Source organism: Octodon degus, unplaced genomic scaffold, assembly GCF_000260255.1.
Source record: "Octodon degus isolate 3935 unplaced genomic scaffold, OctDeg1.0 scaffold00045, whole genome shotgun sequence".
Classification (NCBI taxonomy): domain Eukaryota; kingdom Metazoa; phylum Chordata; class Mammalia; order Rodentia; family Octodontidae; genus Octodon; species Octodon degus.
The window spans coordinates 3,320,733-3,347,350 of record NW_004524621.1 but is presented as its reverse complement, the minus strand read 5'-3'; the positions used below and the strand labels follow the sequence as shown (position 1 = coordinate 3,347,350).

Here is a 26,618-nt window from a genome sequence, read left to right as displayed (position 1 = left end):
TACTACAAGTCCCATCTACATAGTGAGACCCTGTAAACCCTATCTTGAATACAGAAAAAAGAAATTCCTGGATCACAAGGACATGGGCATATAGGCCACAGGCAGGAACCAAGCCTAGTCAGCTCTATGCCTAAGGACCCCAAAGAGCTGAGAGCCAAGCAGGAAGCCACACCTAACCCTGGAGCCAGTGAGCCAGACATGGCCACAGGAACACCGAAGGGAGGGCAGCCAAGAAGGTACAAGGTCCTTAGACCCCTTCTCCACTCACACTGGCTGCTGGTGCCACTATGTCCCCTGGCTCCAGTCTCCCCTTTGAGGCTCCCCTGCACTGCTGCATAGCTAGGAGCCTCCCCACTGGCTAGCTCAGCAATGCCCTGGGCTGGGCCCTGGAGCCAGATCCTCATCCTACCCAAGGGATCACAGAGGTGGTCCAGGGTGAGGGCTGGGCGCCACAGGTGTGCACTTGGCCTGGCCCAAGAAAACATATGACAAAGGACCAAGATGGAGAACTAGGGACCAACAAACAGAACAGCCTTTTCTAAAGAAGTAACCAGTACACCATTTTGGGGGGCGCAAGGTCTCACTACATGCTTTAGGCTGGTCTCAAACTTGCAGTGATCCTCCTATTTCAGGCTCGACCGAAAATCCACAATTCTAAAAAGAACTCAAGATGGACCAGGAAACTTCTCTGTGAGGGGCACACACTAAATACTGCAGGCCTGGCAGCCTCTGGGGCTTCCGATCTCATTCCTGTAGTCATAGCACAGAGCACAGCAGTTATGTCAGAAGCGTACAGTACTCCCAGACTCTGAGCTTTGAACATGATTTTCACATCATAAAACAAGCAGCACCTGCTCATATCAGGCAATGGGCAAAATCCAGCCCACAGGGCTTGGTTGCAGATCTATGCATGCTTGTGTGTAGAGCCAGGCATCAAGCAGGCCACCCCTGAGCCTCTTCCTTATCCCTGAGGAGCCCTATGTCAAATCAGGGCACCATCAGACCAGGCCTAGATTTTTTCGAAAGCCAAGAACCGATTACTAAGAACAGGTGCTATGCATATGCCACGGTCTGCGGGGTGTGGACCCCTCCACCCTGAGCCGGGAAGGGAGTGGCCTACCAGTCACCAACAGCACTGCCCCCAGATGGAATTGGGACACAAGGCACTTAAGAAATGGAGGTGTGGCGGCCTCGAATCAGGACCATTTCTGGGCAGCCATGTTGTCACTGACACAGTATTGTGCAGTACCAAGACAGGGACAGCGGGCAAAGCCTGGCTCCGGGAATCACACATCTAGCCACCAGCTGCAGCTGTGCATGCACCAAGAAGCTTAAGACCAGATACCAGCTGCATCTGAACCCCAGGACAGAGAAAGCACCTCTTTACTGCTGGATGGTTGGAACCCTGCAGTGTGCACAGAACAAAGTCACAGACCCAGAAAGCTGAGGGCAGCATCAACAACTGTCCCCACCAAGGTGCAAGATCCAGGCCGACAGCAGGGTCCCTTCCCAGCTCAAGAACAGACAAGACCTTCCTGCACAGCCCAGACAGTGGTCACCATGGAGCCAGGCATCACAGGCAGCTACTAAGCATAGGAACCATGCAGAGTCATAGAGCCACTGACGTTCACCTATACTCAAGATTCAGGGGCTGCTATGTGGAACACTGCCTGGAGGTGGCGGCAGCAACGGCCTAACAACTCAGTGGCACCCGCAGATTTCCACACAGGAAGCTGCATCTGACGAGGATGGCCAGCATGGACAGCAGCTGGGCATGGAGGGAACCTGAGCCAGTGCAAGTGTGAGCACACCAACATGAAGAGAAGTGCTCACAATGTCAGCCCACCAGAAAGGCTGGCAGAGGCAAGGGCCTGTGCAGAACCCAGAGTCCAAACAGCACAGCTGAGCCAGCAGGGGCCACCGGCTGCCCTCAGGAGCACAGAAAGCCAAGAGCTGTCCCCAGGTTGAAGGTCAGCACCCCAAGGCTGCCCGCCCAGGCCGTGTCTTCTTGGTTCGTCCTGGGGCGGCCAGTGGAGGGCTCCGCTGCCGCTTCTTTTCTTGCTGCTGATGTAGTCGTTCCTCCTTCTTCTTCAGGTAGGAGCTCATGTTGTCGAAGGTCGCCTTGTAGAGACCACAAAAGCCATCATCCACAGTGGCAGAGCCTGGGACAAGGACAAGAACAATGCAAGGTGGGACACCAACTTAGAACTTAGGACTCAGCTTCTGTCAGGGCCCCAAGCTTAGAACTTCCGCAAGGCCCTCCCAGGATAAGGAGGCAGTGTGGTGACAACCCAGCATCCTAAGTGGACTGGTAGGGGGCTCCGAGGAACACATCCAAGACACTGGCTGGACCTGGTACCTGCTATCAATTTGTGGCTGAAGGGATGGTGTGGGAGTGAGGAACCAAGAACAAAGCACAGCTGCCACCCATGGGCATCCTGATCACACTCTGTACTGCCCACCTGGCAGGGAATCCACCCAGGCTACAAATGTGCACTTCACCTGGGGACGTCTTGGAAAGCAAGGGAAGGCTCAGCAGGAGGCTGGTGCTGGGCAGGGAGAACCGCACCTAAGGGCCCAGTGGGTGGCCATGAGGCCACCTTGAAAGGGCTGCTGAATAAAGCAGATATGGATGATGCAGTGGGATGGACAGCTAGGTGCTGACTCCACTCTGCCTCCAACCACACACGAGGGAGAAGCCAGCATGTCACCCTCTACACCTCACAGAGCCATCCAGCCATCCTGGCAGACAGCTTGGAAACCAAATTTAAGTTCAAATCCCTGGCTGTTAGCTGGAGGTGAGCCTGGCTCCCCAAGGTTTCTTCCCAGCAGCAACATTTTTCCTTCAAGGAAAGCCTGGTCTGAATGGTCCTGTGGCTCTGGCTCCCGGCATGTCCTGGCTGAAGCCTCATCCTCACCCTCTGGGTCACAGAGGCCCTTCCCTTACTTCCCTCACTTCCCACTGGTCTGCTCGGTCCCACAGAGCCTCAACAGCACCCAGGGCTCCCGGTCTCACCTTCCAACACTGCCCAGCTGCCTTGGAGATAACCGCAGAGTCTCTGGGACACGGCACTGTCAGGAACAGGCTAGAGAAGGCAGGGCAGCCAGGTTAAGAGGCAATACAGACACCAATAGCACCTGCCTCAGCCTCAGCAGCCTCTCTACTCAGAGGAAGACCAAAGGGTTTAGGGGGACCAAGGCAGGCAGATAGAGGGCTCTGCTAAGGGGTGTAGAAGTTTACGCGCTTGCCTGACCGTCTGTGACCCCATAAGAAAGGTAGGAGCATTCTCGAGGTAATGAGGACTGTGTGCTCCCAGGACCCCTTGAGGCCCAAGGCCCAAGGCTGAGGCACTGAGCCTGTGTTCATGACACACCCAGTGCTACCTTATCACTAGAAAGACACGTGGAGCAGGACAAGGTGATGGATCATGGCAGGGACAGGCTGGTTGAAGCCTGGCCATCACCCCAGATCATGGGCCTGGGAGTTGACACCGTTAGGTGGGACAGGACTCAGGGAACAAGAAAATCAAAGCTGCTATCCCACCACTGGTCTAAAAAGACAGCAGGCCCCTGACACCCAAAACAACAGCCTTACCTGCCACTGGCCACCTGCAGGCCTCCAGAGTGCCAGGGGCGCCTCACGACAGTCCTGAAGGACCCACAGCCCCTGTGCCTCCTCAAACGCAATGTCCCACACATGATGCGGGAACTTCAGCTGCTGTTTGAACACCAGCTGCTGTCTGCAGGCACTGAGGTGGAACACGAAGACCACCGGAAGGCTTTCCAGGGAAGAAAGGATGATCAGCACAGCAACAGGATGCATGTTTGTCCTAGCCCTCACCAGCCCCATCCACAGGACAGCCAAGCCAGGAGCCCCAGCTGAGCCTCTCAAACCACTCAGCAAGCATCACTCAGTTGCAGCCACCCTCAAATATGACCACTGGGTGGTCCTAGCCCCATCAGTGTGCAGGGAAGACTCCAGGATGCAATGACTATGAAAAGCCAGACTGGAAAAGACCTTCACTACCGGGGGAGGCTGAGCCCACAGTACCCCACAGGCCTCTCCCCAGCAGATCCTGGTCCAGAACCATCCACCTACCGCTCCCCTCCCACAGGCTCACCAGTCACACAGAAGCGCCACACAGCTCTCCTGGCTCCAGAACACAATCCTGGACACGGCAAACCTCTGTGGGGAAAAGCAGCTGCTCACTGACACTGCCCGTGCCCACTGAGGAGGACACTTGACCCACATGCAGTAAGCAAGCAGGGTGGGGAAGGAGGGCAGTGGCTGCCACCCCATTCCCCTACCATGCCCAGAGCCTCTGAGTGACCCCAGCTGGCCTCCAGAGCCTGGCAGTGCCTTGAACTACAGAACAGGTGAAATGGCAAGAAGACAGGAGCAGAGCACACAGGACAAAAAGGGGTGATGAGACAGTCATCCATTACAAATAAAGGATCCTCAGAGGTCCCATCCCCAAAGTACTGAAAGGCCCACTGCTACTGCACTCCCTGTTGGCCCGCAGAAGGCAGAGGCCTTGCCACCCAGTGAGAACCCAAGCTAGCCTGTGGAGGATGTAAACTACCTTGTGTATGACTATCTTGTGGTACCTGGGCTCAGCTGGCTCCTGCAGTCTGTCCAGGTCACAGGCTGCCCAAGCCAGGCCATAGGACAGTGCAGGCTGAGGTGGCCCTGTGCTCACCTGCTCACAAAACATACATCTGGGTTTTGGTGGCTGCTAAACAAGCCCCACTTCTTTCTACTCCCAAGTAGAATTCAAGGATTTCCTGTAAACTATGTACAGAAATACAAATAAGGCTAGGTAAAAATTACTTATCACCTATGTGACCAGGCACCTTCCAAATATGAAAACTACTCTTCTCCCAAGCGAAAAGCCTACATCAATATCCAAGAAGTGTTTCTCATGGTTACATGGTATGCCCCACACAACCAAGCACACAAAGTGGTGCCCTGTGAGCCCCATGCCCTAAGCCCCAAGTACAGTGTGTGACTTACCTTGTGGCCCTGGGGCTCGGCTGGCTCCTGTAGACTGGCTAGGTCACAGCAATACAGCTGGCGGCCGTTCTTGTACTCCCAGAGCCTCAGGGTGCAGTCCTGCACAGACAGATGGCTTAGCACAAGGGGTCTCAGGGGCTCACCAAAGGCACAAAGGCTCCCAGACAAGAGGAACAGGACACTGATGGTAGCCACATGTGGTCAGTGGAAGTTTCCCCTGTGACAGCCACAGCTGCCACCATGAATTTAAGAATCCCATAAAGACACAAAACATCCAAAAAATAGACCATCTCAGCAAAGTATGCACAGAACCCATGACAGCCAGACTGTCACTGGCTAGGAGGTTAAAGTACACAAAGAGATGTACACACAGAGATGTACACACACTACAGTGGTCATGTATACACATGGGAGAAATGTGTAGGGCTAGTGTGTGGCATGCAAGTCATTTCTCTGTGTTAAGAACGGGTGACCATGGAAAATCCTTTGGCTAATGGCCAGAATGTCAGAGATTCAGGAAATGACCACAGGGACTAGGGCCACAGTGCACTGGACATAATTCTAAGTACAAAATAATATTCACCACAGTGCTGCTTTAGACAAGAGGACAGAGAACCTGCAAATGCACAGTGGCCATGAACGAGGCAGAACCCTGGGCATCTCTAAGGCAGAGGACGAACCATGCTAAGCGGGTGCCCCAGGCCCACAGCCACCTCCAAGACTTGCTTCTGACTGAGTCACGTGTGCCACGTGCATAGCTACATCGCTGAGGAAAATGACAGCTTCATATTTGATGCACACAAGCAAGAACACAAATGAGAAAGGTGAATGGTATGCGTCGTGTATACACACACACACACACACACACACACACACACACACACACACACACACGGTTAATGCAGATAACGAAACTCAATGACTAAAAGGAGGTGAGAGACCCCAGCAAGGGCAGCCCCAAATAAGAACCCTCTGAGCTCATAAAAGAGCACTAAAAACAGTGGCTTAAAATATTCTCAATAAAACAAAAACTTCCATAGAAGGTTGGAAGATAAAGATGAAGCAATTGCCTGCTTAGGCAGAGTGCAGCGGCCAGGGTTCGATCCCCAGCATGCCATGCTGGCCCCGCCACTGGGGCACACTGAGACAGCAATTAAGACTAGGCATGTAACCCTGTACCGCAGTAGATCCTTTGTCAGTGTCAGCCATATGGATGAGTCACAGCCACTAGGGTACTTGACTGACCTTATCAGATACAAAAGTTACATTTCTTGTTATATAGGTCTTGCTTTATCTTGGTCTTAACCATCCAGCAGAAAAGTATAAGAATAAGGTATATAAAGTAAAGCCATATTAATATGCTGAGCTGTGAAAGGCTCAAGTCAACAACTTCTGCGGATAACCCACTACTATTGTGGACTGCTGGATTGTTTTGCTGAATTTACACACCTATAGTATTTAGATGTCAATGGAATACCCATTTCTGACAGGACTAAACAAAAAAAGGGGATTCAAAGGAAGGACCATTTTGTATTCGTATATACAGAATAGTTAGGATAGATATAGTTACTTTTGCTTAATTCAATGAGAAAAAAAATTTGTACTAATAGTGTTTGGACAGGATATCCTGTCTGCATCTTGTACTATGGATAACCACTAAGAAGATAACAATGTACAATGTATTAATTATTGAAACTATCCTATTAAAAAAATATTTAAGTTAAAAAAAACAAATAAATGAATAAATTATGTATTCAAGGTTTCAAAATTGTTTTCCCAAGGAAGTTAAAAGTGATTCCTCTAGTTCTGTTTATGGTTCTAATTTTCAAAGCTCACTAAATAAAACTTTGTCAACTTTTCAAGATTTCAGTTTGAGCTGGAATTATAATATATTTAGGAAATTACAGTAAGATTAAAATGAGAAATTGGCAGAACCTGCACATTCTATAAAAAAGTTAAAGTGATAATAATAATAAAAAGACTTGGGTGTGGTGGCACCCACCTGGAATCCCAGCACTTGGGAGGCTGAAAACAGGAGAATCACTGAGTCCAATCTACGTAGTGAGACCCTATAGACCCTGGACTGAGTATAAAAAAAAAAAAAAAAAAAAAAGATGAAGCAATCTCCCAAAAAGCAGAAGAGTGAGAATACGGGTGAAATTGACCAGGAGAGAAAAATTAGAAAATTAAAGCAATTCAACAACAGGCTAATCAAGTTTAGGGGAAAAAAAAAAGTGGTAGGAGGCACAGGAAGCGAGAGAATAAAACTTTCCCAGGACAGAGGGGAGTGAGGATCAGGCACAACACACCAGCAGTACATGCAGACTGCTGTGGTCCTATCAGCTTCAACATGCAGCAGGGCTGGGGGAGAGAAGACCCCAATGTTTCCAGTTACAATCACAGACCCTACGCCAAAGAGGGCCTGAAGCAGGATGGCTTTAGACTTGGACAGGAGGTGGAGAAAGGGAGCAAATGAAAAACCAAGTAGAGCACACAGCGGGTGATGCTGTCAGGATAGAAAGAGCTCAGGATATAGTGTTTGCCCTCATGCATGAGGCCCACAAAAAACCAAACTGACACTAGCTGGATGTTGTGGCTCAGGCCTGTAATTCCAGCACTGAGGAAGCTGAGGCAGGAGGATTGCCATGAATTTGAGGTCAGCCTAAGCTACATAGTGAGTTCAGAGCCAGCCTGGACTACAGTATGAGATCCTGTTTCAAAACAAAACAAAACAGGAAAGAGAAAAGAGAAAAACAAATGACACCGAACTGACAACCTAGAATCTTCTAGGATAATGGGATTTCCAAAAAAAGAAGGCTCAAAAACATGGTATTTTGTATGCCTTGTGAAAATCTACTGTATGACACATGAGCCACCAAAACACAGCAGTCACTATGGAGAGACAGGGCCTTAGGAGAGCGCTCTGTGCACACACTGGGAGCACCCTGGGACCCTGCCACACCAGTCTCCTTCCCTCTATGTCCACATGGGGAGGGGCAGGAGGAGACTGAGCTTGAGGAAGCAGAGCAGATGCCAGGGCCGGAGCCCAGTGAGGCACAGGGGGTGCAGCTCAGCAGTGGCACCTGCAGGGGCAGTCACTCCATGCCACAGAAAACAAGTGGTGTGGGGCCCAGCTTTGTGAAAAAGGGAGAGCATTCCAGAGAAGCCCCCTCAGAATGAAATCTCTGACACTGGTGCTGAAGCCTCCAGATCAACTTTGGTGGTCGGGAAGTTTTCTTATTCAAATGGCATGTGGCAGAGGCCCAGCAAGAGACCCACAGGTCCTCTGCACAGCACCATCTGCCAGACAAGGGGGCCAGACCCCAGGAGACCCCAGGAGTCAGGAGGGGCCTCCCTGCCAGCTATTTATGAGACCCTTACATGGTCACCTGTCCCCTGTGTCAGGGCAGATGCCTTCCACATTCTTACAGAGATGGGCACACAGGATACTACACATACCCCACATGCTCACACACACCACACTCAGCCATACAAACACCCACCAACACCACACACTATGCATACCCATACATAACACATTCACACCACACCCCAGCCTTACACTAACATAGACAGCCACCCTATGTATCTATACGTAGACACCCCCTATGCACTACACCATACACACCCCTATACCACACACAATACACAAACACACACTATCCACATCCTGTTTCCTCACAAGCCTGACTGGCTGTGGCCAAGCAGTGAGCCAGAAGCAGCTTTAAGAATCAGGAAACAGGTACCATCTACTGAATGAACTCTACTGACCGAAGGGATGAATGGGCCCAGCAACAACACTGCCAGACACCAGGGTGGCTCACTGTGGGTTTCACCATGTCCACAAAGGAAACTCACCCCAGAAGAGGACAGCAGCAGCTCCGGATGGCCAGGCACCACCAAGATGCGGCTCACAAACCTAAAGGGTAAGAGGCAAGGGTGAGCCCAGGCTCTGGGGTGCAGTGACCACCTAGGAAGGAACCTCTCCACTGGCTCCCACCATCAGCCAGGACTGGGGAGAGCCTCTGGAGTGACAACACGTGGCAAGGTACCCAACAAGGACATACTTCTCACCAAGGGCAGGGCTGATGCACTCCCAGGGCACTTGTGGGGAGCCCGAGAGCGTGCTGCCCTCCACTCCTTCAGTCCTTGCACAGAAGGCAGGTGACAATAGATAAGCTGTGGGGCAGAGCACAGGAGGGAGCAGCCCCACCAACAGGCAGTCAGATCAGCTCACAGCTAGGGCCAGAGCCTGTACAACCAAGGGACTTGTCTACCCTGAACCTAGCTTGCCCATGCTCAGGCTGTAGCAGCACGGTACAGAACACTGCAGCCACCAGGAGTGATCCCCAGGAGACCTCAAGGATCCCCAAGTTGCCTCCAGCAGCTTCCAGGCCCGAGCCCCCTGCTAACCCAATTTCAACACAGCCTCAAGTGATTGTTAATGTACAGCTCCCACACAGGCTGGCCTGGGCACCCTTAGTCCCCACTAGTCATGGCTCCCCAGCCTCTGAAGCAAAGACCCTGGCACCTCCACAGGTTGCCTCCTGCAGGGAGTGGGCTCCAAACCTCAGGTTCTCAGGAGGGAAGACAAACCTTGTCCAGGACAGGAGAAGCCTGCACTCATGCCAGGGGCACTAGAAGCCTCCAGGAAGCCACAGAAAACAGCAGAAAGCAGTCTCCAAGCGTTTGAAACAAAACAATCAATTGCTGCAAAGTAGACCTATCCAGCAGCAAGCTCTGACCAGATCCACGGCAAAGTGCTCTTAGAACCACTGAGTGCTGGGGACAGTATGAATGGATGTCCACATACTGTCACCAGCTCAAGGGGACATCAGCCCCAAGCGTGACCCACAGAGCTCCAGGTAGGCTAGATACCTCACATAAAAACCAGAGGAACAGGCAAAAATGAACTAGGACTATCATGGGCAGGTGGAGTTCAGAGATAGCATGTGTCTTGCAAACAGGAGTTCTTGGGTTCTATACACACACACACACACACACACACACACAAGAGTAACAAATTTTGACAATTTTTACTTAAGTTAGTATATCCATGTTACAATACCAAGTGTGGTTGTGCACCCTTGTAATCCCAGCACTCAGGAGATTAAGGAGGATAGCATGAACTATAAGGAGAGACCCTAATTTTAAAAAAGATGTATCAGGGCCAGCAGGATAGCTAAGTGGACTAAGCGCCTGCTTAAGCAAGTACAGGGACTGGGATTTGATCCCTGCTTGATCCACATGCCATGGCGGCCCCACCCCCCAGACTCACTGAGCCAGTGACTGAGTCCAGGCGTGATGGCACATGCCTGTAATCCCAATGCTGGGGAGGCTGAACACAGGAGGATCACCAAGTCTGAGCTGCATAGTAGGTCCCTATACCAAATAAATACATGAACTTTAACAAAAAAAGGTATATTCAGAATATTTCCCTGAAGGACTGGCTGGGAACGCCCAAGAGAACAGGTAGCATCAGACAGAAGCTGAGGAGGTGAGGGCAGTGTCTCAGGAAGAGCATTTGTGGGCTGAAGCAGCACATGAAAAGGCCACAGAGGGTCCTGGCTGAAGGCCTTCAGGTCATGGGCTCCGGAGCTGGTTAGTAACAATTGACAAACAGCTAAATCAGTATCAAAGGCAATCACAAGGCACAGATAGAGCAACAGCACCTTGCTAAAGGAGGCTTCTGTATCCCACTCAATCCAGGAAACAGCAGCAAGCTCAGAGCTGAATGAACTCTCTGGTCACTTCCACTGCTTTAAAGAAAGTGCTTTGCACGCTTCCGACAATTACACTAGTGCTGTGCCCTCTGCGTACTCTGAGAGTACACTCTTTAGAAGTTCCTGGACTCTGTACTCACTCTGTGTGCCCCAGGCAAAAGGACTCGATGCAGTGTGGTGCCTCGGCCCAGCTGACGCGGATCTTCTCATCCCGGTCGGCAGTGAGCACGAAGCGGTCATCAGGACTCAGGGCCTGTGAAAGCAGGGGACAGAAAAGAACAAGGTGATTGGAGGCTTATCCCAGATATCAGAAACCCCACACTCCTCCAAGCAGATGGGCCGCGGGACTCCTTCCATGTAGACCTCTCTGGGTGGCTCCAACCCTGCACCATGACATACGTGGACCAACTCCTATTCCACTCCACCCCACGGGGTCACTGTCTCATGAGCCCTATGTCTAGGCAGTCACTGAGTTCTGCTGAGTGTTCATCCACACCCCACCCCACTATTCATGCCAGGGTCTTCCCAGGTCTTGGGCCTCACTGGGCTGCAGGGTGCTCCAGATACCTGTGAGATCCCAGAAGGGGTAGGCACAGGCAGGAGTGACAAGAGCAGCCACGGCACATGACAGCACTGACAGAGGAAGACAGGTTCACGGCTCCTACCTCCTCTCCAGCATGTCTGAGTTAAGGTCCCTGCCCTGATAAAAGCTGTCTAGCAGTTACAGAACCACAAGACCACCTCCTAACTCCCCTCCCACAACCTGCCTGCTTCCTCCCTCACCTCAGTTCCATCCCAAGCTCTCCTGCTCCCAAAGAGCCCCCTGCCCAGGCCTTGGATGGAGCAGTGACACAAGATGTCCTCCACATACCACGTCCAGGAGCATGGACAGGTGACCGAGCTCAAGCCTGCCACACTCATGTGGCTCCAGCACCGAGAAGGAGTAGACATCACCAGACTTGTCAGCCACCAAGACCCTCTGCTCAGATGCTGTGAAGGTCAGGGCTGTGCACCGCCTTACCACGGACCTGCAAGGCCAGAGAAACACCCCTGTCACTGTCAGACTGACATGGGATCCTCCACAGCCTTTAAGCCACAGGTAGCTCTGCTTCAAATGGCTCAATGTTGACGCACATCGTGCCAGGCAGGCACACCAACCACTCTCATTTCAGTACAGAATGCAGCAGGCTACATGGGACAGTCCACACCACACCATGAAACAGGTTCTGTGTGAGCTCTGTCTAGCACGATGGAGATAGATGAGGCCAAGCTGGGAGGCTCTGTGCGCAGATTTGGTGCAGGTCAGCACCTCTCTTCCAGCTACAGATAACAGCATCAATGATGATGATTGCGACGTGGTGCCAATGTGGTACTCATCATTAACTGGTGCCAGGAGTAAGAAATTGTTTCAGGGGGCCTGCCCATTAGTTCAGGTGTTTAAGTGCCTGCTGAAACAAAGCAGTCAGGCTCAGGATGCTGTGGCTCGATCCCCTCATCCTCAAGCCAAACCAGACCTGCCCTAAAGGCATCCTTCAGGAAAAAGAAAAAAAAAAAAAATTCCTTAAGAAATTGTTTCAGCTGGGAAAGGGCATAAGGCAATGGATACTGACAAATTCTAGCTTCCACATCAAGTAACAGTAATTACTGGGACACAAAATGTTGGTCGACCAGATAGCTCAGCAGACTAAAGCACCTGCTTAGGCAGATTGCAGCAGCCAAAGTTCAATCCCCAGCATGCCGTGTGGACCCTGCCTCCACGGGCACGCTGAGACAGCAATTGAGACTGGACATGGTGGAGTATGCCTGTAATCCCAATGCTTGGGAGGCTGAAAACAGGAGGATCACAAGTCCAATCTGTGTGGTGAGACCTTGTAGACCCTATACTAAATACATAATAATAATAATAGTAGTAGTAATAATAATAATAAATGCTTACATCAAAATGCATCCAGTATGAGAAGCATAGAATTCTTTATCCTATTTTTTAAAATATAATCTAATTTTTAAATGTTTTTTTATCATATTATGTAGGGACTTAAAGTTCAACATATCAATACTTGATGAAAAATACCTGTTCCTTATTATGCCTATGATGTTTGAAATGCAGTGAGATAGTGAGGTTAAGATTGATAGCCCAAATCGTTTGATAATAACAATAAGCTTTTCTTCTGGATGGTTAACAACCTAAGTTTGCAGACCAAATTAGAGAAAAAGGAAGGATACAAGGAAAGCCAACATTTTGGCCCTAACCTTCTAAGGTCAATTAAGACTCAGGACATATGAGAACTTGTACTGTAACGTCATGTACCTCGGTAGTGTCCCAAATTTTCTGATCAAGAAGATTATGGGGCCAAAGAGGAAAGTGATCGATGACGTAGAGTGTGCCTAAGGAGAGTCACATGGGGAGAAGACACTCTCTCAGGCTTTCACAGAGAGCACATTGGCCAAGCAATGGCCGTGACTCATCCACATGGCTGCACTGATGAAGGTTCTACAATCTGAGGTACAGGATCTCAAGATAAATCCTGAGGACATTTTACTGACCTTCTCAGACCAAAAAGCTACAACTCTTGTTGCATAGGTCCTGCTTTACCTTGGTCTTAACCATCCAGTAGAAAAGTATGAAGTCGAAATATAAGAAATAAAGCCATGCTGTTGGGTTGAGCTGTGGGGGACTCAGGTCAATAATTTCTGACATTGCCAGTTAAACAGAAGACCCAATGCTATTATGGGCTACTGGACTCTTTTAGAATATTTTGCTGAGTTTACACACCTATAATATTCAATAACGGAACTTAGAAAAAATGGGATATACTGATGAATGTCCATTTTGTATCTGTGTATTCAAAGAGGTTGGGATAGATATATAGTTGCATTCTCTTAATGAATAGAATGATTTGTTCTAATGGTGTTTGTAAATGGGATCACAAGTCCGCATCTTGTACAGCAATTAACCACTAAGAAGAATATATGCAGTGTATTATTTGTTGAAACTGTCCTTCCGATATGATTTGAAACTGTCTCATTGCTATCTGTTTGTCAATAAAACTTTGAAAAAAAAAAAATGCATCCAGTATCCAATTCCTAGAGTTTCAAAGCAGTCAAGTAGCAAGGGCTACCTATGTGTGAATATCTGATATATATCTACTGGCTGTGTCGTACGTCTGGAACCCATTTATCATGACATGTGGGGACCCCAGAAGCTCTGAAGCTCTTCTGGGAATCTGAGAGACAAGGGACACTGCACATTGAACTGCCCTCAGGGACAAAAAGCACAAGCCACCACCTATTCTGATTCTCTAGCCACCTCTGCCAGCGGCATCATGTGGCACTGGAATCCCACAGAAAGTGCCAGATGGTCCTGCCCCTGTGCCTACTAGGAATGGCAAAGCCAGTAGGGACTGTCACTTTCACCAAATCCCTGATCTGGAGTCCAAGACCTGTCACATCTGCCCACTGGCTCAGTAAACAATGAAGCCACAGCACCCATTCTGTCACAAGCCAGGGCGTCTGCCCCCTCTTGGTCACGGTTCAGAGTGCAGGATGCTACTCTGTCCACAGGCAAGCTTAACACCTGCATGTGTCATTTTATGCAAATATACCTCCCAATATTGCTTTATGCACACACTTAAGACACTCGTCTGCAGGTCACAACAAAGTAGCTGTCCTTGTTTCCTCTGTACCCAAGGACAGGCAGTGGCCACTCTTGACAAAGAGCTGAAAGTGAACAGCTCACAGTCCAAGATGGAGCAGGGCTGGAAGAACAGCATTACCAGCACAGGACCCACACAGGACAAAGGACAGCAGAAGAGAGGAAAGGCCTGGTACAGCCACTTCACAACCTGTCACAGAAGCCACATTGCAAGGACCATTCCTCCTCCTCCTCTTCCTGCTCCAGAACAGGCAGGAGAGTCATGGGGAGACAGTGACAACAGAAAGACAACTGGGCTCTGGGGCAGGGCTAATCAGGATGCACAAGAAACCACACAGGTGCTACCCATGCACAATGGGCCACCATCTGCCCCTGGCTCTGCAGGGCCAACGTACTCATTTCATGCTCTGCCCCAGACCACTAGGAAGAGACCAGCTGATTCTCAGGGTAAAATCTTCCCAGCCAGAAGCTGTGGTGCAGCAGATGTAGGAATCAGAACATAAGGGAGTTGGGTGCAGAGTGAGGAGTCAGGTGCAGAGTGAACAGGTCAATAGTAGTGTGCAGGCTGAAAGCTCCCACTCAAGCTCTCTCTTCCTTCCACTGAGTCCTAGTTTCAGAGCCCTGCCTTCAGGGCAGAAGAAGCAAGTGCTGTTTCCCACCTGTCCTGCCTCCCAGTCAACCAGAGGGCCAAGTTGTGGCCCGCCATGCCTCTGTGAAGCCATGCCAGGGTACTGGGGGTACTGGGTGCCACTCGTACACTGACCCTTCCTAACTCCTGTACCTAGCAGCTAGACACATAGCCAATCCAGCTCTGACTTCTTGAGCTCTATCCTTAGGTGCCCTGCTGCTCTCCTAGGAAGGAGCCACTGCACAGTTAAGATCACTTACCCATAAGAATGCAAAACTTACAGTGTCACTCACCACCCTGTCTGGGAACCCTGATCTCAGTTCCAAGGCAGGCCAGGGTCTCCCACCGCCCTGACCCTCTATCACTCTAAACTGCCACCTGGAAAACAACTGTCACCCACAACTTATTTGGCTGTGCCTTAGGATACCCAAAGTTAGGACAGAAAAGTGGCAGCATATTACAAACAGCACCGGTCAGCGCTGGGTTCTGGTCCCAGAGCTGGGCTCAAGTGAGTCCCATGGCAGCACAAAGGCCTGGGCCTTCAGCCAACATAAACCATGAGAATATGGAACCCCTAAAATGGAGCTTTATGGTAGAGGGGCCCTGTGGGGGGCCCAATTAGATCGCTGAAGGATCTCAACCTTTAGCAGGCAAAGGACAATCAGATGAGGCACACAGCAGCCCCATGGTGAACTGACTGGCCTGTGCCAGCACCTGCCAACATAAACCATGAGAACCTGTGGTCTTTCTACTCCCACCCACCTGACCGTCCCACAAGCAGTGCCCACATCCCAATCAAACCGCCTCCCCTCTCTTCTGCACCCTCTTTCTGCTAGGCCCCCCAGGCCAACCCTGATGAGACTTCCCACAAGAGAGAAGGACTGTACTCTACCCACAATAATTTTTTTTTTTTTTTTTTTTTTTTTTTTGCTGAATGCCTTCAAGGCATGACTGGCTGTCTTGTGTTGTGGGGATCGAACCACAGCAACCTGAGCCTGACTGCTTTGTTGAAGCAGCCACTTAAAGAACTGAGCTAAGGGGCAGACCCCCTACAATAAATTTTAAGTAGATGGAAAAGGAGGACTGAGGAATCTGCCAAAAGCCTGAGGGATAAAGGTGCCAGCATGCATGCCTACTGTCCTGGAATTTTAATCCAGAGGATGACAAGGTGGTGACATGCCTGTTGCTGAGCTCAGGGAAACCCCTGAGGCAGAGGGGACCCCAAGTCCTCGATCCAATAGCCCAAAAGTCGCCAAACTGCAGCACAGTAAGGTAGGTCTCGCGGGCTCCCACAGACAATGGTAGCTCTCACACCCACCAGAGCTTGGATTCTGTACTCAGATTTCCTGGCTGCACCCAGTCACATCCTGTGCTCCAGAGTCTGAGATGAAAATCTCCCAGTTATCTTGCTGGTGTGAATTTAAAACAAATCCAGTAGTAAGAGCTGGAGATGCAGCTCTGTGGTAGAATGTATCCTAGGATATGTATGGGCCTGGGTTCAATCCCTAGAACTGCCAAGTAAAAATAGACAAAAATTCAAAACAAGAGCAAACAGCTAAATGGAAAAACTGACACCAACGCTACTCTGCCACCTTTCACTCTGCCCACCCCAAGTTTCACTGCCACATGCTGCTTTCAAAATACACAACACTGCTTAAACTGGCACCCTGCACAGGATGAGGATAGATGGGTCGGATTAACACACAGCTCCTGGGGTCTGCACACCCCTGCAGGCCTGTGTGGTACCCACGGAGCCCTGTCCCTAAGTGATGTCATCTGACAAGCCTGACAGTCCCATGGAGCCACTGGAGGTCAAGAGCCTTCTTGTCCTGCATCATCAGACCATGCTGGACTCGGAAGCACAGACCAGATCCCTTGGTGAGCAATCAGAGCCCAGGGGAGTGCAGGATGCTGGCTGCCTCAAGGTGCAGGAGCTGTAGTGGTTGCTCACACACCTGACTCCCAAGTTCAAAGTAAGCACCATGCCCAAACTGACAAATAGTGACACTGTACTGCAAGCTTACAACTCCCATGACACTGTTCACAATGAAGAATTCATGACCACAGTCTACCTAAAGAGCAAGTGCAAATGTGGCCCTTTCGCAAAGCTACCATAGGTCTGGTCACACAGTCTGGGCAGCTCCCCCACACCTCAGCCACAAGGGTCTAAGGCCTCGGCACAGGGGACACCTCCACATGGCAATTCAGGAACCTTGCCTTTGGCCTCTTCTCCTAGGACCGAACACTAGAAAAAGTGGGGGCCCTGCCTCCCATGATCTAACATGGTGATTTGGAACCTGGAATACTCCTGGACAATGCCTAGGCAGTTCCTTCCCAGGGGACAGATGTGCATCCCTTAACCATTCTCTGTGACCTCAGGACAACAGCTCTAGGTGAGTTTTGCAATTCCATCTTATGAATGAGTAGACCAAAGGGGGCCCAGGGAGTCCAAACATGCAGGTGGAGTCAGGTGGTCTTGAGCACTACTGTTACCAGCAATCCCTCCTGTGGCAAATTGTCCAGGAGTGAGGAGACAGGAGACAAACTGGTGCACACAGGGCAACCCCCACACGCAAGATGCTGCAGGGAAACCTGGAGGGTATACCCAGTACTCATGAACAGGATCACTGGGTGGGGAAATCCAGGGTACATTTTTGGATCTCACCTTATATTCTTCCATGATTTTCAATTTTTTGTATTAAGCAAAATCAAAGGAGAAAAATGGAAAAATCAGTGTGGTAGGTCATCTACCTATTCTCCAGGGGGACCCACGCAGATTTGAGGAATTGTTAACTTCCATGACCTAACTTACTAACTAACCAAAGCTCAGAGAGAACCTTGAATGGAAGGTCCCACAAGAAGCCTGAATCTTGTCAGTATGTGAATCACAGATTTGTCCCATTCTGGGTCATAAATATCCCCGCAGACCACACTGAGAAGGTCTGGTTCCCAGCCTGTGTTGCTGCAGGGTCATGGCAGAATCCTTAGTGGGTGGAGTGCAACAGGGTAATCAGATCAGGAGTGCCCTTGAAGGGGACCCTGCAGGCCTGGTTCCTCTCTCTGCTTCCTGGCTGCCATACAGTAAGAGGCCAAGCTCTGCCACACACGCCTCTGTGGAATACCACCTGAGCAGCTCTTCTTGAAAGAAGAGTGACTGTCTCCATTTTGACTGAGCCTGACCCTATTTCCTATGTACAGACCTGGATAGGACTTCTGTTTATCAATTGGCCTTAGGTAAATGTAGGCCACCCACCTAGCTCAGCTCACAATGATCACCTATTTCCCACAATTCTCAGTCAATCCTCAAGCCACTCCCCCACTGAATAAAAACAGGGTGAGGCCCTGGGTCGCTCTCTTGGTTCCGGAAAGCCATCTTCGTGGCTGGACTTAGAGCCCCTTGACTCCCCGATGATTGAAAATATAATTTAGTGTCTTTACTTTCGCCGTGGGTAGCATTCTAAGTGGTAGATTGGAATCAACTTGATGGGATTCCAATAACGTAACTTTGGGATTATAAATATTGGCTTCTTGGACTGAGACGAGGTCCAGGAAGTGTCTCCTACACTCCTCCCAAGAGGTTCTGCTTCAGCACTGATCCAAAAGTAATAGTGCCAGGTGACCAGCGACCTCTGAAACTGTGAGCCAAGATAAGCCTTCCTTGTTGAGGGTGCTTATCTAACAGTTACAGTGATAGAAAACTGAGAAATTAGCTAACACACAGAGGGTCCCTAAAATCAGTAAAAAAGGTACCACTCCCAAATAAAAAATGTAATGAAAGCTCACGAAGTACACACAATTCTTAGTTCTACAGAAAGGCTGGCCAACCTCATTCTTAAAAAGTCAAGTAGAAGGTATCACTTTTCTTCTATCAACTGCCTAAAACTGTATGATTTGATAAGGTTTTGATTAGGTGGTCCATGAGGAGAAAAATGCATTTTCTAACTTTATTTCTGTCATGTTTGCAGCACTGAGAACTGAATCCAGGGTCTTATACATGTAGGGCAAGCACTATCTCTGATCCACATCTCACCCCCAAGAGGCAGTTTTACACTCTGGAAGGATAGGTATTACTCCTCAGAAATTACCTGTCTAGACAGATAAAACCAACATTTGCTTACCCATGAACCAATTAACTTCAACACACATTGGAGTTTTTTCCAGTTTTGGGTTACTACAAATAAAGCTTTTAGGAATATTAGTGTCCAAGAAAAAAAAATTATCTAAATTACAAATGTGACCTTGCAATTCATCTGCAAAGATTTCTCCTACAGGGTTAGGAGAAATGGGAAATATCACATCCATGTGGTATCTGGAAACAGCAGAACAAGAAGAATATAGGAGAAAGTCCATCAACAGAGGGATGAACAAAGTCACATGGCCACTGCAGATCCCTGGCCCTTCAGTCTGCAGCCTGTGTTGGATTGCATTAACCCATCAGCGCGGAAAGCAACCTTTGGTCCAGGCAGACACCAGGCCTCCTTTTGCCCAGGATCACTGCCCACACCCAACTGGCAATGGCAGCATCTGCGGCACATTCACAGTGCCAAGAGGAAGGCTTGAGTGCAGCCATGTCTTGCTGCTCCAAACACAGCTCCAAGTCTGGCAGCACTTCAGTTACCCAGAATGCAACACAATAAAACGACAAATTGTAAGTAGGGGTGGAGCTCTACAGTGGAATCCATTTGCAGCAAGTATGAGGCTCTGGATTCAATAAACTACATATCACCCACTCCAGCCCACATTGCATGAATAAACCTACACTTTCATAAGATGACTAGGGGCTCCTGTGCACAGATCCGTGGCACAGCTCAGCCACTTCAGCAAACAAATTCACATCAGATTCTTTCAGATCATCTGACTTTCATCTTTTTGGGCCCAAAGCACCTCCTCAGAATCAGACGCAGCCCTGCATGCTCTCCACACATAAACTGAGCAACCAGTGTCAGGAAGACAGGATTTTAACTCGTACGAGCTAACTGTACCCTTCTGCCTCCCTAAAATTCAGTTTCAATCCCTGATCTTGTCAGGGAGATGGCTCAGTAAAATAAGCATTTGCCTGGCAAGTGCAAGATCCTGAGTTCAATCCCCAGTACCACAAAAAAATTTAAAAAAATCCCTGATCTACCCTGCAGAGTAAGACTATGCTTAGGGAGGGCCTTTACAAAGGTGATAGATACAAAAGCGTCAGGGTCCAATCTGACTAAGTGCTTTTGAAAACAGGAGAACAAGCAGAATATAGGAGAGAATTCATCAACAGAGGGTTGGTGAACAAAGTCATATGGTTTCAGCAAGAAAGAGAAAACCAGGACACACTGCAGCACCTGATCTCAGATATCCAGCCTGGAGGGGTCCCATTGGGGGGACTCAGGTTGTAAACCTTAAGGACACATTGCCAGATTCATCTCTAGCCCAAATGTATTTTACCTGGTTATATCCCACATGATTCACTAGTACATCAGCTACTCTGGCCAAGAAGACACGTGCTAGGCCTTTCAACATCAAGATGATGGCCACGCCAGCCCAGCCTCCAGGCACGCTGAACACTGAGACTGGGTGTGGTGGTGCACACCTGTAATCCTAGCACAGGGGAGGCTGAGACAGAAGGGTCACTGAGTCCAAGTTGCCACAGTGAGACTCTGTACCAAATAAATAAAAAGATTAAAACAAAAAAATCAGGATGATATAGGCAAGCTGTGACAGGTGATGTAGCAATTTAACATCAAACACATGGTCACACATCTTAAAAGCCATTTTCTTACTAGTAAACTGTCAGGGTGCATATCTTTGATTTGTTGTGTGCTAAGTTTCTCATCTGTATCTTTTACCTATCTAATACCAAAAACATACTTATGCTAAAGATGAAGCAATACTGTAAGGCTTTACTCTGAATGTGAATAGAAGAAAGCGCACTGTGAGTCCTCTTGCTTCTAATGCCACATGAGATTTGGCTGTTTATTCTCTTAGAAAACAAGATGAGGGCCTGAGGGCCGGAGAGATGGCTCAGTAGAATAAGCGCTTCCCTGGCAAGCTCAAGGGCCTGAGTTCAATCCCCGGTTCCACAAAAAAATTAAATTAAAGAGAAGAGGACGAAATAACAAGACTACAAAGCTCAGCTGAATCCAACATGGTATGAGCCAGTTGCAAAGAAAAACTGCTTAACCTCAGTAGTTCAAGCATTGTGACTGCTATGTTTATCACTGATTGTCAAGAAATAGCTAAGCTTCAGGGAGGAGAGATGACGGTCCTCAACAGGATCTTTTTTTTTTTTCCCTCCCCAACAGAATCTTGCTGTGTATCTACTTCAATATCACAAAACAATCAGACCCCCATGATGGGGGTTGGGAATGTAGCTCAGCAGCATAACACCTGCCTGCAAGTGCAAGGTCATGTGTTCAAGTCCCAATACCAAAAAGAAAACAACTCCATGACTCATATCACTAACACATGTATAAGATTATCAAAGCCAACAAAAATGCAAATCTGGATAGGCGTGAGGTTTCAAACCTATAATCCCAGCTACTCTGGAAGCAGGTTTATAGTATAAGAACAGCCTGAGGCACCAGTATGGTGGTGTATGCTTGTAATTCTCACACCCAGGAGGCTGAGGCAGGATGATCACTAGGAGCTCGAAAGCAGCTTGGGCTAAGTAAGCTTAGGGCCAGCCTGAACTACATGGCAAAAACCTGTCTCAAAAAGACCAGGGGGGAAAAAAAAAGCCGGGAGGGTGTGGGGGAGCCAGTCTGGTCAACTTCACATGAACTTGTCACAAAATAAAAAATAAAGAAGGGTTAGGGATATAGCTCAGCACAGGGACCCAAGTCCAACCCCTGGGAGGAAGGAGGGGAGGGCAGGGGAGGAGAAAAAGGAAACAGGGAGCAGAACATTTATAAGACAGCACTGGGTAAGGGGAACACAGGCCCAGAGCACTGCTGCTACTGTCTATATTACCAACCTCCCCTTGACACCCGGCTCCCGTTCTCTGCAAGCACACAGAAAGAAGTGTGCACAGCTCTGCCACTCTTAAGCAGACTGGCCTGAGCCAGACACTGCCCCCAAACGTGGGCAAAAACAAGGCCCTGCCACCCTCACTGGCTGGTAGGAGCACTCAATTAGTTAATACACATACAGTGCTGGAATCTATTTCCAATACCTAGCTGGGACTTATGTTAGTTGCTTATCACTATGGCTGCTGTCACTATTGCTACTGACATGCAAGCACAAGGTGTGCACAGGACATCTTAATGATTCAGTGTTAGCATTTCATACCTGACACTCAGACATTGCCATGGTTTTGTACTGAAAAGAATCAGACGCTTACTGTCATCAGTTAAAGCAAAATAGCTGCCAGACTTGGAGAAGGTGGACGCCAGAATCGTGTCACTCCCCTGGTCAATGGGCTGTCCGTCCTCCCTAGGAAAGAGAGAGGGGGAATAATGAGGCCTCACTTGAGGAAGAATGGCTTTGTTCCTCAATGACTAGCCTTGTCAGTGCAGTGAGTAAAAGCGGAAAAGAGGTAAGCAGTCCATGTAAGCCAGAATATAAAGACATTAGATGCTAGGTTAACAAAGCTCTGATGGCCGGCGAGACAGCAGACTAAGTGCCTGCTTAGGCAAGTGCAGGGACCAGGTTTCGATCCCTGGCATCACATGTCGTGCTGGCCCCGCCCGTGGGCACACTGAGCCAGCCACTGAGACTGCCCTAATCCCAGCACTAGAGAGGATGAAAACAAGAGGATCACTGAGTCTGAGCTGCGTAGTGAGACCCTGTAAAAAATACATAAAAAAAAAAAAATTTTTTTAAAGTAGCTCTGGCCGGGGAGATAGCTCAGCAGCATAAGTACTTGCCTGGCAAGCACAAGGTCCTACATCCAATCCCCAGTACCAAAAAAAAGTAGCTCTAACTTCATAAAGGTAAAACCTAACTAAACAGAGGATGCCACCAAACACACAGGAATCCAATGCACTATACAGAGACCTGAAAGATCATACAGCCCACCCATCATGGAAATAACTAATCCAAGATCATAGGCAGGGATCAAATCATATCAGAGATAAAAATGGGACAGAGCCAAAAGACCAAATATACTAAAGAAAGCCAACATATGAAATCCCCACATTTTGCTTTTATCTTTCAATTATCTAAAGTTACACCTAGGGGCTGGTCAGATAGCTCAGCAGACTAAAGCGCCTGCTTAGGCAGGCACAAAGACTGGGGTTCGATCCCCCGCGTGCCCTGCCAGTCCCACCCCTGAGTGCACTGAGAGAGCAACTGAGACTGGGCATGGTGGCGCGCGCCTGTAATCCCAGTGGTTGGGAGGCTGAAAACAGGAGGATCACTATGAGTCCCATCTATGTAATGAGACTCTGTAGACTCTGTACTAAAATACATATAAATAAATAAATAAAAGTTACACCTAACTTTAATGTACCATAAATGTTCACTATTACCTCAAGAAGCCAAGGATGGTGGCTGGGGAGCTGGCTCGGTAGTATAAGCGCTTGCCTGGCAAGCGCAAGGGTTTGAGTTCAATCCCCAGTTCCGCCAAAAAAACAAACAAACAAACAAACAAAAAAAAAAACCAAAGATGGTTACTGACAGAAACTAAATGATATGGAAATGTGCTAAATATTCTCAGTCCCTAACTTGAAGGCTACCGTACTTTCATGTTTCTTTCCTGAGGTAGATTTTAGTTATCCTCACCATGGGTGACAGAAATTAAGAATTCATCAAAGCAATTATTTCCTCTATCCACCACCACCCCAATCCCATCGCTCAAACCCTGAGGCCCCCGTTGGTGCCTCCTGCAGTCTCACCCTTTATTCTCTTGCACCTTCTTTTCTGCAGCACTGCAATCATATGTGAAGAGGCTGCCATCATCACTAAAAGGGAAACAACAAAATGAACACTTTATTAACAAAAACACTGGTTTCTTTTTTCCTTGGAACAAAACATCTATATACTTGTTAAAATTACTGGTGTTACCCATGACAAAAAAGAAACCTGAGTACAGTATTTTAGAAAAGAGTTAATGACCTTTATTCACTAAACTATTTGGATACAATCAGCATGGTTCTCTCCAAAGAAAATCAGTTCAGCCAGGCATAGTGGCACATGCCTGTAACCCCAGCACAAGAGGCTGAGACAGGAGGGTTACTGAGAGTTTGAGGCTAGCCTACACTACATAGTAAGACATTGTCTTAAAAAAGAAAGAAAGAAAGAAAGAAAACCTGTTCAATAAAACAAAATACTTAAATAGAATTAATTCTTTCAAGTACTAAAAACAAATACATCATGGTTATAAGACAATATGTCAATACTGTTGAGTTTTCTATAGATTCTGCATTCAAAATTTTTTTTTTTTTTTTTTTTTTTTTTTTTTTTTTGAGACAGGGTCTCATTTCTGGCTGGTCTTAAACTCATTATGTAGCCCAGGCTTGCCTCAAACTCCCAGAAATCCTCCTACCTCAGCCTCCCAAGAGTGCTGGAATAACAGGCAAAAGTCACTACACCCAGCTCTGCATCCCAATTTAACACCATTACTGGTTCAGAAAGATGCCCTATCTACCTGAAAAAGCTCCAGCGACCATTTTCTCTGTAAGAACCCAAACCAGCGATGGCGAACTTCTTAGATTATTCAATGACACAACCTGCTGCAGCACACATGACATAGGTTTGCCACCTAAGACACTGCGCCCTAAGATATCCTGTTTATCGTACCCCCTAGGCACATGGAAGCTATCTTGTACATATCAGTGGTGGGGAGCCGATGGCACATGTGTGGAAGTCAGTTGTTTCTATCAATGAAAGCTCTAAAAGGTTTGTCCATCATTGGTTGCTGTTGGCTTTAAAAGTGATTACACCTAAAAGGCTTTTCACTGGGATCGCTGAAATTGTGGAGAGAGAGAGAAGTCTTTGCTAGCCCAGTTACGACAAAAACAGACTGAGGCAAGCAGATGGTGTCTCAATGTACCCAACTGGTTCACTGCGACATGTACTGGGGGCTACTGAGGGCTTTATGTCTCTAAAACAAAGCAATCTAGTATATGTGACAGGTTAGTAAATTGTGAGATCCGTACTTAACATCCGACAAATTGTACGGTGTACGTTTATCCGTTTAACACACGTTTTCCACTTAGAATCAAAACTACCCTGGGGAAGAAAAAAAAACTACCCTGGAAAAGTAAACACAAGCGGCAGAAACTGGCTACCACTAATTGCCCCCGCATCCAGGTTCGTTAATCAAGCGTACTCGATTAATAAATACTAATTTAAGAACCCGGGGTGCTGTCCAAGCCCTGGGGATACACTTAGACAAGAAAGTGAAATTATAGAAAGCGAAGACAGCGTCGAGTGTACTAGGGAGGCAAGCGTCGCGGTCCCAGAGCGCATCTTAAGCACGGAATCCTCTTACTACACCAGCGCTAGAACCGTGTGGGTGGAGGGGCAAACGCCACCAGAAGAACAAAGAGGACGCGGGGGAGCAGGCTGACAGTAAGCTCGTCTCCTCCGCGACGCCCGAAGCTGGGCTGACCAATCACCCCTGGTAACCCGGCGGCCCACACGGTCGCCGCGCAGCCACTGCAGAGCCCGGAAGTCCACAAAGGTCCCGTCACTGTCGTAGCGAGAGGGCCGCAGGCTTGCAGTTCAAGGAAAGAGCAGCCTCACCTCGATGCGGGGCCAGAGCGGGTGGCGAACTGACTGCTGATTTCCCGGAGCACCCTGGCAGTGCGGAAGCGGGGTCTACGGGGCCGACGCGCCCTGCAACTCCCAGCCCTGGGCCCCCTCACCTGCTCGCAGTGGACGTGGCCAGGAATCGGCTGCCGCCCCGCACAACCAGCGCCTGCCCGCACAACGCCAGACCCACGGAACTAGCCATGAACCCTCCCTCAGTTACACCATCCACGTGCACTGCTCCGCGCCTCTTCAGAACGGCACACGTTACTGACGTCACGCGCAGACGATGCGAGGTGACGTACTTAAATCCGACGTGCGCACGCGCAGAAGGTGCGGTCTCCGCGCTCTGGGAGATAGTCCGGGTCTGGGAGGTTTGCGTGGGATATACGTCACACGAAATGGGCTGCCTGTGTTCCTCCTCCTTTCAAGACTGGGCAGCGCCATCTCTGGGACTTCGTTCTAGACAGAGCCTCTCGTACCCACTTGGTATTGACAAATACCTTCAAGAAGTGGTTCTCGGCGCCAAGCGTGGTAGTACACGCCTGTAATCTCAGCACTCGGGAGGCTGAAGCGGATGGTTTGCGAGTTCGAGATCAGCCTGGGCTACAAAATGAGAGCGGGGCCAGCCTGAACTACATAGCAAAACCCTGTCTCAAAAAAAAAAAGAAGAAGAAGAGGAAGAGGAGGAGGAAGAGGAGGAGGAGGAGGAGGAGGAAGAGGAGGAGGAAGAGGAAAAGCCATTTTTGGCATGAACTAGGACTCTTCACGCAGGATTATGGATGTCCAAAAAGTTATTAAAAGCAAAACAAAGCCTGATTTTAATTTTGCATCCTTTGTTGCTGCAAGTTTTGGGTCAGACCTCTTCTCACCTCCCCATAGAAGAATGTTAATTTAGGGAGTCTGTGTGTAGGAGCTGGCCTGACAGGG

The 26,618-nt window shown here is 48.9% G+C and overlaps 1 protein-coding gene across 3 annotated transcripts; it reads right to left on the bottom strand.

Annotated features, from left to right (window-relative positions):
- Positions 1-25,941, bottom strand: Wdr4 (WD repeat domain 4). Of its 3 annotated transcripts, XM_004631940.2 has the most exons (11): positions 25,805-25,941; positions 23,831-23,896; positions 22,284-22,427; positions 11,609-11,765; positions 10,878-10,990; positions 8,873-8,933; positions 5,015-5,113; positions 4,122-4,186; positions 3,596-3,779; positions 3,017-3,086; positions 1-2,162 (listed from the first exon to the last, which is right to left on the bottom strand). In XM_004631940.2, exons 1-11 carry the CDS (start codon positions 25,891-25,893, stop codon positions 1,972-1,974), a joined length of 1,239 nt encoding a protein of 412 aa, XP_004631997.1. In that variant the 5' UTR covers positions 25,894-25,941; the 3' UTR covers positions 1-1,971. The 3 variants fall into 3 exon arrangements, with proteins under 3 accessions (XP_004631997.1, XP_023571865.1, XP_023571866.1); XM_023716097.1 differs by lacking the exon at positions 22,284-22,427; XM_023716098.1 differs by lacking the exons at positions 23,831-23,896; positions 25,805-25,941 and having other exon boundaries at positions 22,336-22,408.
- Between the last annotated feature and the right edge of the window lie 677 nt (positions 25,942-26,618).